Genomic DNA, 16,518 nt, shown 5'->3' on the forward strand with positions numbered 1-16,518 from the left:
AGTCCCTGTTTCTTTCCCCTTTCACTTCGCTTCTCTGCTTGCTAATAGTTTCTACTCACTTGTAACTTTAGCCAGCATGGATTCAGTGCCTTTGGGTTCAATCCCTAGTATTACAAAAAATAAAAAATAAAGTGTTTCATAACTTGATTAGAAGAATTATGGTCCTAAAGCAAGTTCTCCATCTCCATATGAAACCAGTTAAATAAATTTTTTTAAAAAAATTTAGTTCCTATATCTAATCTTTAGATATAATGAAATATAGAGATCTAGGCCATTACCTACAAAAATGATACTGTGAATATGATCAACCTCAGCACCACTTACCTGTTCCATGTGTTCATTATATAACTGCTTACACGTATCCAACTCTGTATTCAACATGTTCACTAGTGTGCTGTAATGTGGGCTGAAAATTTCCATGACAACTGGTTTCTCTAGAAAATTCCCAAATATAGTCAAAAGCTAGAAAAATCAAAGTTAAAGAAAGGTTAAGAACTGTGAGTTTTTAATACAAATATTCAGCTCAGTTTCCCCCACTAAACCTTTGCTATGACGAAATAGAAGAAAGATCTAGAATCCTGCATTGCCTCAATATGTTTTTTTTTTAAAGAGAGAGTGAGAGAGGAGAGAGAGAGAGAATTTTTAATATTTAGTTTTTAGTTCTGGGCGGACACAACATCTTTGTTGGTATGTGGTGCTGAGGATCGAACCTGGGCTGCACGCGTGCCAGGCGATCGCGCTTCCGCTTGAGCCACATCCCCAGCCCAATATGTTGTTTCTAAATGGCATTACATTCAACAGATCAAATTCTAGATGTAATTCTTCTCTCTCACTGGAAACTGAGAGGGGTCAGAAATAGCCCATCTGTAAGAAGTTCCTGCTCACAGCTAATACTACTGCCTATTGGGCATCAGGGAACATTTTTGAAAATACTGTGTATGTAAGAATAGAAGCAAATGTGATAATTATGTTATTTGTTCTTCCCCAACATAGTATTCTTTAGATATAAGAATCCCATATCCATGAGGACGACTTCCTGATTTCACCACCAGTAATTACACCAAGTGTACCACTTACACCAACTGTTCTTCCCATTGCCTCTGTGTACCCACAAGATCTAGCCACCCCTGACAGCAACCTGGGATAGCAGTGGTCATTGGTCCCAAACAACCACTCCACAAGTGGATAACTCCTTTGACATAAATGTCCTGGCTCAAACCAATGCCTTGAGCTAATCAGATTCTCTGTTTATTCAAAGTCAGCACTGAATCCATGCTGGCTAAAGTTACAAGTGAGTAGAAACTATCAGCAAGCAGAGAAGTGAAATGAAGGGGACAGAAACAGGGAATGATCAGGATCACATTACCAGCAAAGCAGAAGTGAAGGTCCACAGGTCCTCTTGCTCAATGAACTGCCTGCCCTAGGTGTCAAACTAACATTTACCACTGGCTTCCACAAAGCTAAGTAAGTCAAACCTTGGATCCCTTGATCCCATCTTGTTTACTGCTCATGAGGATTTTCGGGTGTATATTTTAAGGAATCAGTGTTTATATCATGCTATGTGCCAGATGCTTGCTATACATTGGGCCCTTAAAAATGCTGTTATGGGCTGGGGATATAGCTCAGTAGGTAGTATGCCTGCCTCTCATGCACAGGCCCTGGGTTCAATCCCTAGCACCATAAAAAAAATTTTTTAAATGCTCTTATTTTTTTTATTGGTTGTTCAAAACATTACAAAGCTCATGACATATCATCTTCCATACATTTGATTCAAGTGGGTTATGAACTCCCATTTTTTACTCCAAATACAAGTTGCAGAATCACATTGGTTACACATCCACATTTTTGCATAATACCATATTAATGACTGTTGTATTTTGCTACCTTTCCTATCCCCTACTATCCCCCCTCCCCTTCCCTCTCATTTTCCCTCTCTACCCCATCTGCTGTTGTTTAATTCTCTCCCTTGTTTTTCCCCCCTTTCCCCTCACAAACTCTTATATGTAATTTTGTGTAACAATGAGGGTCTTCTTCCATTTCCATACAGTTTCCCTTCTCTCTCCCTTTCTCCCACCCCACTTGTCTCTGTTTAATGTTAGTCTTTTCCTCATGCTCTTCTTCCGTGTTCTGACCTTAGTTGCTCTCTTTATATCAAAGAAGACATTTGGCATTTGTTTTAAGGATTGGCTAGCTTAACTTAGCATTATCTGCTCTAATGCCATCCATTTCCCTGCAAAATCCATGATTTTGTCATTTTTTAGTGCTGCGTAATACTCCATGGTGTATAAATGCCACAGTTTTTAATCCATTCATCTATTGAAGGGCATTTAGGTCAATTCCAAAGTCTAGCTATTGTGAATTGTGCTGCTATGATCATTGATGTGGCAGTATCCCTATAGTATGCTCTTTTAAGGTCCTCAGGGAATAGACCGAGAAGGGCGATAGCTGGGTCAAATGGTGGTTCCACTCCCAGCTTTCCTAGGAATCTCCATACTGCTTTCCATATTGGCCGCACCAATTTGCAGTCCCACCAGCAATGTACAAGTGTACCTTTTTCCCCACATCCTCGCCAGCACTTATTGTTAGTTGACTTCATAATGGCTGCCAATCTTACTGGAGTGAGATGGTATCTTAGGGTGGTTTTGATTTGCATTTCTCTGACTGCTAGAGATGGTGAGCATTTTTTCATATACTTATTGATTGTATGTCCTCCTCTGAGAAGTGTCTGTTCAGGTCCTTGGCCCATTTGTTGATAGGGTTGTTTGTTATCTTGTTTAATTTTTTGAGTTCTTTGTATATTCTGGATATTAGGGCTCTATCTGAAGTGTGAGGAGTAAAAATTTGTTCCCAGGATGTAGGTTCCCTGTTTACCTCTCTTATTGTTTCTCTTGCTGAGAAAAAACTTTTTAGTTTAAGTCCCATTTGTTGATTCTTGTATATAACTCTTGGGCTATGGGCGTCCTATTAAGGAATTTGGAACCCGACCCCACAATATGTAGATCGGAGCCAACTTTTTCTTCTATCGGGCGCAGAGTCTCTAATTTGATATCTAGCTCCTTGATCCATTTTGAATTAACTTTTGTGCATGGCGAGAGAAAGGGGTTCAGCTTCATCTTGTTGCATATGGATTTCCAGTTTTCCCAGAACCATTTGTTGAAGATGCTATCCTTTCTCCATTGCATGCTTTTAGCTCCTTTATCAAATATAAGTTGTAATTTTGTGGATTGGTCTGTGTCCTCTATTCTGTACCATTGGTCCACCTGCCTGTTTTGGTACCAGTACCATGCTGTTTTTGTCACTATTGCTCTGTAATATAGTTTGAACTCTGGTATCGCTATACCGCCTGATTCACACTTCCTGCTTAGAATTGCTTTGGCTATTCTGGGTCTTTTGTTTTTCCATATGAATTTCATGATAGCTTTGTCTATTTCTACAAGAAATGCCATTGGGATTTTGATTGGCATTGCATTAAACCTGTAGAGAACTTTGGGTAATATTGCCATTTTGATGATGTTGGTTCTGCCTATCCATGAACAAGGTACATTTTTCCATCTTCTAAGATCTTCTCTCTCTCTTTAGGGTTCTGTAGTTTTCATTGTATAAATCTTTCACCTCTTTTGTTAGGTTGATTCCCAAGTATTTAATTTTTTTTGAGGATATTGTGAATGGGGTGGTTTTCCTCATTTCCATTTCAGAAGTTTTGTTGCTGATATACAGGAATGCCTTTGATTTATGCATGTTGATTTTATATCCTGCCACTTTGCTGAATTCATTTATTAGTTCTAGTAGTTTCTTTGTAGACCCTTTTGGGTCTTCTAGGTATAGGATCATATCATCCGCAAATAGTGATATTTTAAGTTCTTCTTTTCCTATTTTTATGCCTTTAATCTCTTTTGTCTGTCTAATTGCTCTGGCTAGTATTTCAAGGACTAAATTAAATAGAAGTGGTGAGAGGGCATCCCTGTCTTGTTCCAGATTTTAGCGGGAATGCCTTCAGTTTTTCTCCATTTAGAATGATGCTAGCCTGAGGCTTAGCATATATAGCTTTTACAATGTTGAGGTAAGTTCCTGTTATCCCCAGTTTTTCTAGTGTTTTGAACATAAAAGGATGCTGTACTTTGTCGAATGCTTTTTCTGCATCTATCGAGATGATCATATGGTTCTTATCTTTAAGTCTATTGATGTGGTGAATAATATTTATTGATTTCCGTATATTGAACTAACCTTGCATCCCAGGGATGAATCCTACTTGATCAGGGTGCACTATTTTTTTGATATGCTTTTGTATTCGATTCGCCAGGATTTTATTGAGGATTTTTGCATCTATGTTCATTAGAGATATTGGTCATTGTTCTGGAACCTCTTGCTTCCTTCTCACAGAACTAAGACTTATTTTAAGAAGAATATAGATGCTTCCTTCACAATGACCTCAAAGGGTTAAAAATGGATTCCTACATTTCTCCCCTGAAATATTCCACTTAAGATTCATGAGGCTTACCTTAAGTTTCTTCTACTCCCCAGATTAATATTGTAATACAGCTTCTCACAACAATGTTCTTGCTGTCCAAACTAGAACATATTTATGTTTCCCTAGGTTTGCCTCTTTCAAATATTTTTTAAAAACCTGTGGACCCCTCAACCATACACACTTCATAGTTTTCTAGCTTTCAAATACAAGTTGAGTATCACTTATCTGAGATGCTTGGAACCAGCAGTGTTTGGAATTTCAGACATTTTTCAGTTTGGAAATACTTCCACATATATAAAGAGAGATCTTGGGGATGAAGTTCAAATCCAAAATTCATTTATGTTTCCTATATGCCTTACATACATAGCCCAAGGTAATCTTATATAATATTTTTAGTAGTTTCATACATAGTGTAGGAATTTTCCACCAGTGGTATCATGTTACAGCTCAAAAAGTTTTGGATTCTGGAGTATTTTCAGACTTGAGATTAGGTATATTTAATCATTTTATCTTCATGCAAATTTTAGAAGTATGTATTCATGCTTTCTTGTTTTATTGAGTGTGAGTACTCTGGATTTTGAAGCACTACAATTTCATACCAGAGGTGAATGGTGTTTGGTTCCCTTTGTGGGCCATGCCTTCATCCAGAGTAGGCATTACATTGCCATCTTCAGAAAGCAGCCTACAAATATTTATTCACTGGGACCAACGATAGAGTTCCTCAACTAGCAGCAATGGTTAAAATTCCCCTTTCCTTAAAATATACAACCCTGTAATTTTTTCCCCTGCCATTCCTCTTTCAGCAGCTCACTCTCATCAGTGTGACATTCTAATACTCAAATTACCAGTTAATCCAATTGGTCTCAAGCAGTGAGTGAGTGCCTGTTGTCTATGAGGCCCTGCAAAAGCCTCCCTAAACCTCACAAAAACTGGAAGCTGATCCCCCATTGCAAAGTTCATAAAGGTAGGATTCCAAAACATAAGTTTTTCGGTAGACAAGGTACAAATATAGAGAAAGTTTTTTTAAAAAACCACATGGTGACAAGGTAAGGGATAAAATTTTTAGAAACAATCAAGTGGCATGTACTTTTATAGACTCTGTAGAAGGGCAAGAAGACTTGAATTAGAAACGGAAGGTGACTGAGATTTTACTCTCCATTCTTCCAGTTATTTTACAACAGACATGAGTTTCAAGTAATATGAATATGATAGACGAGTACACAAATGTTAAAAAATAATATGGTCAAATTTTGATATAAAAGCAAGAAAAATATTCATGACTCTTGGCTAAGTGGGAAAGGTTACAAAAGAGGATCAGAATATGTTGTCATCTTTGTCCAAGAGAAAAATATATGTACACTGAGTCAAACAGTGAGTGTTACATATAATAGTCATCGTACCTGAGAGATAAGATTATAGGTCATTTTATAATAAGGCTATATGTTTTAGCCAAGAGCATCTCCTTTTCACCCAAGAGTTTTTTGTTGTTGTTTTTTTAATAAACAAAGTACCATCTGATCCTCATGAATTCTCCATGTTTAAATGCTCCATTGTGGACAAGGACATGGGGAGGGGGTGCACCACTATATATGGCCAATTCATTTGAATTTGAAAGTCAAAGTCAATCTCTTCTAAAAATAATTTGTCTGCTGTATTGTTTTGCACTGTTATTCTCAACAAATGGTACCCATGAACCCAGCTGTGTTTCTTTGGCTATCAAACATTCAGTTTCTTTTTGAAATGTCACCTGATGATGAATTTGCACTTGACGTGAAGGTCTCTTCTTTGAAAAGCACCTCTCACCTGGCATCCCTACAAGCCTTTAATGTGGGGGAGCTATCCAGATGCTTTTGTTTTATGCAATTCTGAATACACATCTCATCAGTTCTATGACAAGATTCTTTCATGTTTTAACACCTCTGAAATTGAATGCATTATAGAGTCAATGGAATCTCAATTATTTGGCTACATTTTTTCCTGATTGACACATAAATAATGATGTATCTGATAATCGATAATGTCTTACACCTGATGAAATACAGTGTATAAAGGGCTATTTGTTTCAGTCAGAGTAATAAAGCAGGCAGGCGAACCTAACATATGTAAACAATGGGAAAGAAAAAAATTCCTGAATTAACAGGCATTTTTCACTTTTCACTGAGGCTTAATGTTGAATCAATATTTCATTGGCCAGGCCAAGCTTATTCCAAAGGTAATGAGCACTAAAATGTTGTGAATGCCAGAGAAAAATCAATAGTTAAACATCCTAAAAATGACCTTGTCAAACTAAACTTCATTATTCATTAGTGCATTATTCAAAGTTTATTTTTTGGTGTGAATTTTTCATGGAATTTTTAGGGAATACAACTAAGCTACCTAATACTTCACCTTATTCAGAGAATAGTGTACTCATGCCTGGCATCTAACAGTCCAAATTATTCAGTAGTAAAACACTGTCACATTAACTTCCTCCAAACTCACCTTAAATGCAGCTTCCAAACCATTGCAGTTACAGAAACCTTCACAAAGAACTGTCCCGAGCCTTCTGTCAAAATCCAAAGTTTGGGATTTAAATGCAGCATAATCATGTTCAAACTCCTGTGAAAGTCAAAGTCAAATATTCATCTACAGGAAAGAATCCAACAGTGAAAATAACAATCACATAAACCCTCAAAATTAGGTCAGGCTTGTTTTTTGATTTTGGTACCAGGGATTGAACTCAGGGATGCTTGACCATTGAGCCACATCCCCAGCCCAATTTTTTTTGTTTTATTTAGAAACAGGGTCTCACTGAGTTGCTTAGCGCCTCACCATGGCTGAGGCTGGCTTTGAACTTGCGATCCTTCCTGTCTCAGCCTCCCAAGCCACTGGGATTATAGGCATGTGCCACCACACCAAACCTCTAGCCTAACTTTCTGAATTTATTTTTCATAACAGGATCCCAAAGAAGATCAATGAACAGTTGTGACTGAATGAATGGCTGCCTGCTGGGGACACTGACTGCTCAGTGTTGTCTCCACATCCACAGCCCTTTTCCCTGGCTCAGACCCCAGTCCCAAAACTTCAGTCCACACCCACACATAAGCATCCATGTGTCTCACTTCCCCCAACACATTTTGATCATTAACAAAAAGTAAAGCTTTCTGAACAGAAAGAAAAGGAGGAGGAGGAGGAGGAGGAACCTAGCCTCATTACAACTTTAGTCCATTGACAAGTTTAAGTGGGAATATTTTTGGTAGTTTTTCAGAGCAGAAAACCTACATGGAAATGCTATTTATTCAGGTGAGCACTAAAAATCCACAGGTCTGTGAGAAAACATTAGTGATACAGGAGAAACAAATATTGCTTCTTTTCAGTTTCTTATTCATGTGCAGCAAACTCCCAGTTTCATAATATGAAACCACTCACTCCCATAACTAGAAGGAAGGAAGTGTTGAGAGAATAACTAGCATCCTCAGAGCACTGCAATTCCATCTTCTGCAAAGCTGTCCGAGGAATGCAGAAACTCTGGGGCCATCCCAGTCAGGGTCCTCTGAAGCACCTGCTACTAACTTGAATTAACAAAGGCCTTTGTTGCCACATAAACTGCACCTCTAATTGTTAACAGTCACTAATAATCATGATGACAACATTTATTTAGTTCTGTTAATGCTTCTTATCATTAACTTGATTCACACAACATTATGTCAAAGGCAATTTTTTTTTTCCATTTTAAAAGTGACAAATTCAGAGAAGTTAAATAATTTGCAAAAGAACCAGACCAAGGTCATGTCCAAGGAGATGGAAAATAGGAACCTGTTCAAGAGACAGAGGTAAGATGGATAGCACTTGCCAGAGACAGGAGTAGAAGGAGTGACCCAGGTTTGTACTAGGGTGTGTATAAAGGAAGAATCACAGGGTTGGAGTTGTAGCCGAGGGGTGGAGCACTTGCCTAGCATGTTCGAGGCACTGGGTTCAATTCTCAGCACCACATATAAATAAATAAAATAAAAGTCCATCAACAACAAAATTTAAAAAAAAAAAGGAGTTGCCACTTTATAGTAAATAACAGGACCAGAATTAAAGCCAGGTGGTCTGGGTCCTGAGCCCGACTCTCAACTATGATGCTGTTTCTATGGAGGAATACACTTGTGATTGTCTATGAACTCCTACCTCCAAATTCCTATGTTGAAATCCTAACATATTAGGAAGTAGGGCCTCTGGGAGGAAATTAGGAAATGAGGGCAGAGCACTTCTAAATGAAAGGGACTATTACCTGCATTCAGATGCCTTGCAGAGACCCCTGGGCCCACCCACCAGTTGAGAGCACAGCAAAAAGGCTCTAAGAACCTGAGGCAGCCTTTGCCACACACCAAATCTGCTGTAACCTTGATCTTGAACTTGCCAACCTCCAGAGGCATGAAAATTGAATTTATCATGTTTATGAGACACTGGATTTACACTGTTTTGTTGTAATAACCTGAACAGACCAAGATAGCATGTGACGCTGAATTCCACACACACTGGAAAACAGTGCACAATGGCAGAGTTCTAGAACACTGTATGTTGTACACCAGTTATATTTAGCACCAACAGGAAGTCTCTATTTCTCCTGAATTATAGCCAAGCAGTCTCTCCATTCAAGGATCACTGACTTAAAAGTAAACACAACTTCCCAACAAGTTTTAACAAGCCTGACATGTCCAGCTTCTTGGTATATTAACACAGGGCATACAATTTATAATCCTCAAATATTATCCAACACTTAGAGATCAGCAACAACTTCAGAAGGAAAAAAAATGTTAAGCTCCATCCCAGATCTCTCCTCCTTACTTGTGCATTCCTGAAACCAAATTTAGAACTGCAGACAGGACCCCCTTCTCTCTCTCTCTCAGGAAGTCCTGCTGGGATTTCAAGCTTATCTTGCACAAAGTGAACTCATTGTCTTATCTATAAAGCTGTTCTGATTTTTTACACACCCTAGTAGAAACTTGGGTAACTCCTTAGACTCTCTCTCTCTCTCTGGCAAATGCTGCCCATCTTCTCTTCTGTCATCTTGACTTGGTCCTTGTTTTCCATCTCCCCAGACATGACCCTGGCCTGATAACCACCACTATTCATCTGAACAGTTAGAAGAATGTTAGCCACTCTCTTAACTACTCTTTGCCAACAGTCTTGTCTGATTCATCCACCAAACCACAACCTTAATAGTCTTTCTAAAATAGAAATCTTATGTCACTCCTATTCATAATACTTTAATTTGTAATCTCACCTCAGAATTCTGAATTTCCTAAGTTAAAACCCAAAAGTGAGCGTAACCCTGTCTGAACCTTACTTAATCACTGTGCCTAAGTATTCTGCCACTTCTCCAAATTTTATACTCTAGGAGCTGGCAACACCTATCATCTCTCTTCTCCCAGCCCCCACCTCTCACCAACTCCTCACTTGATTCATTTCTATTTATGTTACAGGTCTTGATTTATTTTCATATCTGGAAAAGAACCCCTTGCAAATGTTCTCACAGCCCTACACTTTTCATACCCTAGCACCAAGCACACCCTGAATTTTAAATCTATAAGCCTAATAGCCAGATTTATTTTTTCAATTATGGTACCAATATTTCATGAGGTTCCCAGCTCATAGCTGTTTCTCAATATATGTTTCTGGAGAATAAATGATGACCTAGTATTATTTAGGAATCATTATAAAAACGTTTCCATATTTTGAAAACTACAAAGTTGACTTTATTAGCATCATCGGAAGCTATTGAAGGGTTTTAATTAGAGGAAAGCCATGATTTAACTTAGCATGTAAAAGGCTCTCAAGCTGTGGTGTGGAGAAGAGACCAATGCATCCTGGACAGCCAAGTGCAAAAGCCAGTGAATTATGGATATGGTTTCAGGGTATATGTGAAAGAACTTGGCACTTTTGTGAGGAAATGAGTGGGATTTATGGATGACTCCAAGTTTTGTGGAGAATCCAGACAAGAGTGGATTTGGAGCCAGTGGCAGACACCTGTTATCCCACAACTCAGAAAGCTGAGGCCAGAAGATGGCAAATACAAGGCCATGGACCGAGCTTACAACAGAAAGCTAATACGAATCAATATAACTGGATGCAAAGTTGGTTGAACATACATAAATCAAGAAATGTAATTCATCACTTAAATAGAATTGAGAACAAAAATCACATGATCATCTCATAGGTTCAGAAAACGCCTTTGTCTAGCACTGGTTCATATTAAAAATATTAAAAATGCTGGGAAAATTAGGGACTGAACGAATTTACCTCAACATTACAAAGGCCATTTATGACAAATCCAAAACCAAAATCATACTAGCTAGAGAAAAACTAAAATCATTTATTCTAAAATCAGAAACAAGACAAGTCTGTTCACTCACTATTCCTTTTCAATATAGTCCTCAAAACATTAGCAAAAGTGATCAGGAGTAAGGTTCCCCTACCCTGGGTTCAATTCCCAGTAAAACACACAAATAAAGTAGGTTTGGGGATGGGTAAAGCAAGAATTTAGCTTTTAACTTGTTAATTTTGATATATCTACTAAATATCTCAGTGGGATGATAAGTAGGCAGCTTATATGCTTTGTGTTCTGGACTTGGGATTAAGTTTCCACTGTTAGAAAAGTCCTTTAAGTTTTTGCAAAATTTTTTTTTTCAATCAAGTTGTGGAAGTTCTGTATTTTTTGTTTTTTATTTTTTGGGTTTTTTTTTTTTTTGGTCATGAATGGGTGTTGAATTTGTTCAAATTTGTTTTCTGTATTAACATGATGACAGGAATTTCCTTTTTTGGCCTATTAATATAGAAATTATGCTGAAAGCTATAAATATTGATTTCAAATCAAATTAAGGAATGAAATGGCCCTACATTCCTAGAATAAATACCCATTGGACATGTACAATTCTTTTTATATTGGTGGGCCTATTGATTGGTATCACCATTATGAAAAACAATACGGAGGTTCCTAAGAAAATAAAGAGTAGAACTACTATGTAACCCAGTAATCTTCCTTCTGAAGGCTCTGATTTCATTGATGAGTTAACCCACTGATGACTTCATAGGTGAATGGTCTATTGGGAAGTGGTGGGAATTGTTATCAGTGGAAGCTAGTTGAAGGGAGTCCTGGAAAGAGGAGATTTCCCTTGGGGACTATATACACAAAGGACAGAAATTACCTCAAAGACATTTGCTTTCCCACATGCAATGTGTTTACAAGAAGTGGGTTCAAAGGTGTGCCTTTGGGGTATATATTTTGTCCTTGTTTAAGGAAACTCTCTGCTTCCTGGTGTGATATCTGGAGACACTTTTCTCCATTACATCCTTCTGCCACGATGATCTGCCACACTTTGGGACCCAAGGAATGGAGTCAGCTATCTATGACTGAAACCTCTGAAGCTGTGAGCCCCAAATAAATTTTCCTCCTTAAAATTGTTCTTGTCGGGCCTTTTGGTAATGGAAAAACCGACTTTTAGTGGGAAAACCAACTAAAACACATATACTAACAATGAACAATCCAAAAAGGATATTAACAATTCCAAACTGGGCAATTCCAAGGGTGCACCATCTGCAATCCCAGCTCCAGGAGAGGCAAAGGCAGGAGCATCACAAGCTCAAGGCCATCCTCATCCATTTTTCAAGACCATGCTTCAAAATAAAACTTTAAAAATAATACTGGGGATGAAGTTGAGTGATAGAATGCTTGCCTAGCATGTATAAGGCCCTGGTTCAATCCCTAGTGAAAAGAGAATATAATTACATTTACAATAGCTTTAAAAAGAATACAGTAGTTGAGAATGAATTTAACCAATGAGACAAAAGATTTGAACACCAAAAACTGCAAAATAATTGCTACAAGAAGTTAAAGAAGGTATAAGTGGTAGAAAGACATCCATTTACAGACCAGAAGAATATCATTAAGATATTATCCAAAGCAATCTATTGAGTTACCTGTAGTTTAGATATGAAATATCACTCAAAGGCTCGTGTGTTAAAGGCTTGGTCCCCAATGTAGTTATGTTCAGAGGTGGTGCTTTGGGTAGTAATTGGATCATGAGGCTCTGATTTCATTGAGGGGTTAACCCACTGATGGTTGAATGTATTGGGAGGTGGTGGGAACTGTTAGCGGTGGAAGCTAGTTGAAGGGAGTGGGTCCTGGAAAGTGGAGATTTCCCTTGGGAACTATATCTTATCCCTGGCCTCTTCTGCTTCCTGACCATCGGGAGATGAGCAGCTTTGCTTCACCACACCCTCCCTGCCATGATGTTCTGCCTCACTACAGGCCCAGAATCCAGAGAGCCTAGTAAGCACGGACAGAAAACCTCTGAAACCATGAGCCAAAATGAACCTTTCTTCCCAAGTCGTTTTTCTCAGGTAGCTTTCAACAAAAAAGCTAATATGAATCAATATAACCCCTATCAAAATCTCAATGATGTGCTTTGTAGAAATTAAAAAATCATAAAACTTTCATCAAATCTCAAGGGACCCCAATTAGGCAAATAATTTTGTTATTGTTTTTCAAAAATTCATACTTCCTGAGGCTATTTTTTTTCATTTGTTTCAAACATGTTCATAATTGTTTATTAAAGCACATTTAGCAGGGGCAATCTAAAAATCTTTGTCAGATAATCTCTACATCTCCATTTTCTTGGTGCTGGCATCAACTGGTTGTCTGTCATTCAATTGAGATCTTGGTTTACTATATAAAAAGCAATATTCAATTGACGTCTGGACATTTTCAAATTGCTATGAGACTGGATCTTAGACATTTTTAAAAGATTTTTTTGAAAAAAAAATTTTAGTTGTAGATGAACACAAAACTTTTATTTTTTTTTATGTGGTGCCAGAGATTAAACCCAGTGCTTCACATATGCACAGCAAGCACACTAACCCTGAGCCACAACCCTGCCCCTTAGACCCTGCTTGTGCTGACTTTCTAATGCTATTTTAGGCTCATTACTGTCAGGTAGAGAGAGAAGTTGATGTTCTCCATTCAGAATCTATTTATGCCCAAGGGTAGGGAGACCCCTTGCTTAGCTAGGCTGGGGTGAGAGGTCTAGCTCCTACGTAATCTCTACTAACACCATGGTGCACATAGTATTGTTACTATTTTGCCACAGTAAAAGTCCTGACTCTATATCAGGCTTTCTCTGACGTAAGCCCAGTGGAATGAAAAGGGGGAGAAAGATGATTCAGAATTCCCATGTGGACTCCTTGGACACCACAGAGTAGTGCTCATCCCTGGCCAGGAAAGATGAAAATCTGGCTCCTCCTTGCCTGTTTCTAATACCTCTCAGCAGGGGCTGAAGCACTTTAATACTGATTGCTATATCTCAAGGCTCTCCACATAGCCTTTCCTGGCAGGGGTAGTAGTGGGGCAGTTTCTTCTGTGGTTTTGGCAAGACTGGAGAAATTGCAGTCTAAGTTTTCTGTTTTAGTAGGTGGCTCCCTTCTTAGTCCTTCAGTTAGAAAATATATATAAAAAAATAGTCTTACTGGATTTTTCTTGATTTGTGCCCACTAGTATTTGTAGGTTGCCAGTGTATTCAGCTCCAAGTCTGGGCAACAAGAAAACCCAGCAAACTCATCACCGTGTTGTTTCTTGAGTGCTAACATCCTTAGCCAGTTTGTTGCCTTTTCACTTTTCAAAGTAAAAATACTGGCCTTTTTTTTTTTTTTTTAATATAAAGATCAGTATTTTGGTTGTATTTAGTGGGAAGAGGAGGAAAAAGTACACTTCTACCAGAAGCAGAAGTTTTTAACTAAATTTTAAAATAATTACATCAACTACTGTAATAACATTTTAAAATAACAAACTATAGTACATGGAATCAACAAGATCATGTGCAATTGTTTTAAAAAGCAGCAATGCTATAGTTGCGATACAGAATGTCTGCTAACCTGGGTGTGGTGGTGCACACCTGTAATCCCATTGACTTGGATGGCTAAGGGAGGATGATCAAAACTTTGAGGCTCTCCGGGCTACTGAGTGATACCTTGTCTCAAAATAAAAAATAAAAAGGGCTGTGAATGTTGCTCACTGGTATATCCCCCTAAGTTCAATACCTAGTACTGGAGTGGGGGTGGGGAAGTGGGAATGACTGTCAAAATATATTAAGTGTTAAAATGTTGAAAGGTATAAATGATATGTAAAGGAGCTATTTGTGCAAAACCAGAAAAACAAAACAAACAAAACCTACATATACATTATTATATCCATCAAATCTCTCTGGAACATTTTGTGAGAAATTCATAATAGAGATGCCTTTGGGAAGGAATATTGGAAAACTAAGGGGAAAGACTGAGAGGTAAGAATGGTGCCAGGTAACATTTTTGTAAATATTACCTTTCCAAAAGTATTATTTGTTTTTTTTTTTTTTTGTAGTTTTAAATGAACAGGATGCCTTTGTTTTTGTTTGTTTGTTTTTTAATGTGGTGCTGAGGATCAAACCCAGTGCCTCACACAGGCTAGTCAAGTGCTATGCCCCCAAAAGTAATCAAAAGTAATGTTTTTAAACATTAAATTTCACATTGAAAAAAAAAATATCAAAATCTTATAGATGACTAAAAGAAATTCGTATAAATCAGAAAACACTATATACAGCAATAGTAAAAGAATTAATAGTTCAGTAGACAAGAATGGGAAAATTGATTAGTTCTAGGATTCAGAATATAACCTGGTACAGATAAACTACACAAATCCTTTAAAAATGTGTCTTCGATCCCGATACGATGGCAGGCTAGGTACCAGAACAACCCTCCTAGAAAACTAGCAGGAAAATGGACACTGAAACGTGGACCATTCCATCCCAGGACACAGGTATTTAAAATTAACCTATTCCCTTGGTTTCAGTGAGGATGTAAGGAGGAAAATAAATACTGAAGCTAGGAGAAAAGAACACAGGGCTTGAAGATGAGAGCTCTGGATTTGAATCTCTGTTCCATCACCTGGAAACTGCAATGTCAGGTAATTTACTCAACCTTCATTTGCCTGGGAACCCACTCCCAGGGTTATAGTGAGAATTTAGCAGGAAGTATGTGAAGATTCTGGCACAATGCCCAGCACTCAGTAAATATTAATTGGCTCTGTGTAAGAGATTAAATGGAATCACGAGATTCCCCCTCAAGAAGCAAGCACAATCCTTGCTTAGTAATTCAAGAAATTTTTTTTAAGTGACAATGCAGAATGCCAGCAAAGAACAGCTACTGAGTCTAATGATCTCAAAGTAGCTGTTAAACATATTCAACAAAGAAATCCAGTCTCACAATTGTCTAGATCTCAAGTGGGAAAGGCTAAAGTTACTTAATACCTAAAGTAACCTTTCCATTTGGTATTAATAATTGAGAAGACAAAAAGTATGTTTATCTAAATGCCTAAATCTGTTAGCTAATTTTATTGTCAGTGACCAAAATACTCAACAAGACCAACTTGGACCAGGGATAGATTTATTTGGGGCTCACAATTTTCAGAGGTTTAATCTATGGTGGGTCAACTCCATTGCTCTGGGCCCCAAGATGGGGCAGAACATGATGGCAGAAGGGTGTGATGGAGAAGCACTGCTCCATTCATGATGGCCAGGAAGTGGGGTAGGGAGGGGGGTGTTGTTCCACAGAGAAGATAAACCTCCTCTAGGGCATAGGCCAGTGACCCACCTTCTCCAGCCAGACCCCATCTGCCTTCAGTTACTACCCAATTCATTCAAACTAGGATGACTGGTTAGGTTACAGCTCACGATGCAATCATGTTACCTCCAAACTCTCCTGCATAACACAGGAGCTCAGGGAGACACCTCATATACAAAATTTAACACTGAGAAAATCCCCACATTCTGCACATGGACCATCAGCAGCAGACCTTTTGTCACACCAATTAAGACTGAAAGCCTGATTAACAGGCTTGAGATTGGTGAAGAGAAAACTAAACAGCATTTCAGAAAGTAAATTAGTTATCATTTCTTTAATTTAATGGAATACATTTAAACCATTTCTGTACCAAAGTGCAGATGGCCTGCCAATCATGACCTATCCTGCTATGTAAGCATGAGTGTACAGTCAAC

The 16,518-nt window shown here is 38.1% G+C and overlaps 1 protein-coding gene across 1 annotated transcript in view; it reads right to left on the reverse strand.

The window, feature by feature from the left end:
• Window positions 1–82: 82 nt before the first annotated feature.
• Window positions 83–16,518, reverse strand: part of LOC308645135 (dynein axonemal heavy chain 11-like) — a 42,351-nt gene continuing 25,915 nt past the window's right edge. The window contains exons 9-10 of the mRNA XM_081287178.1: window positions 6,950–7,066; window positions 83–462 (exon numbers count right to left, since the gene is read on the reverse strand). Coding sequence (XP_081143304.1) covers window positions 223–462; window positions 6,950–7,066 — 357 coding nt within the window. The 3' untranslated portion in view covers window positions 83–222. The remainder of the gene's footprint in view (window positions 463–6,949; window positions 7,067–16,518) is intronic.

The sequence above is a fragment of the Spermophilus citellus genome (assembly GCF_964194105.1).
Source record: "Spermophilus citellus genome assembly, chromosome: 3".
Classification (NCBI taxonomy): Eukaryota; Metazoa; Chordata; class Mammalia; order Rodentia; family Sciuridae; genus Spermophilus; species Spermophilus citellus.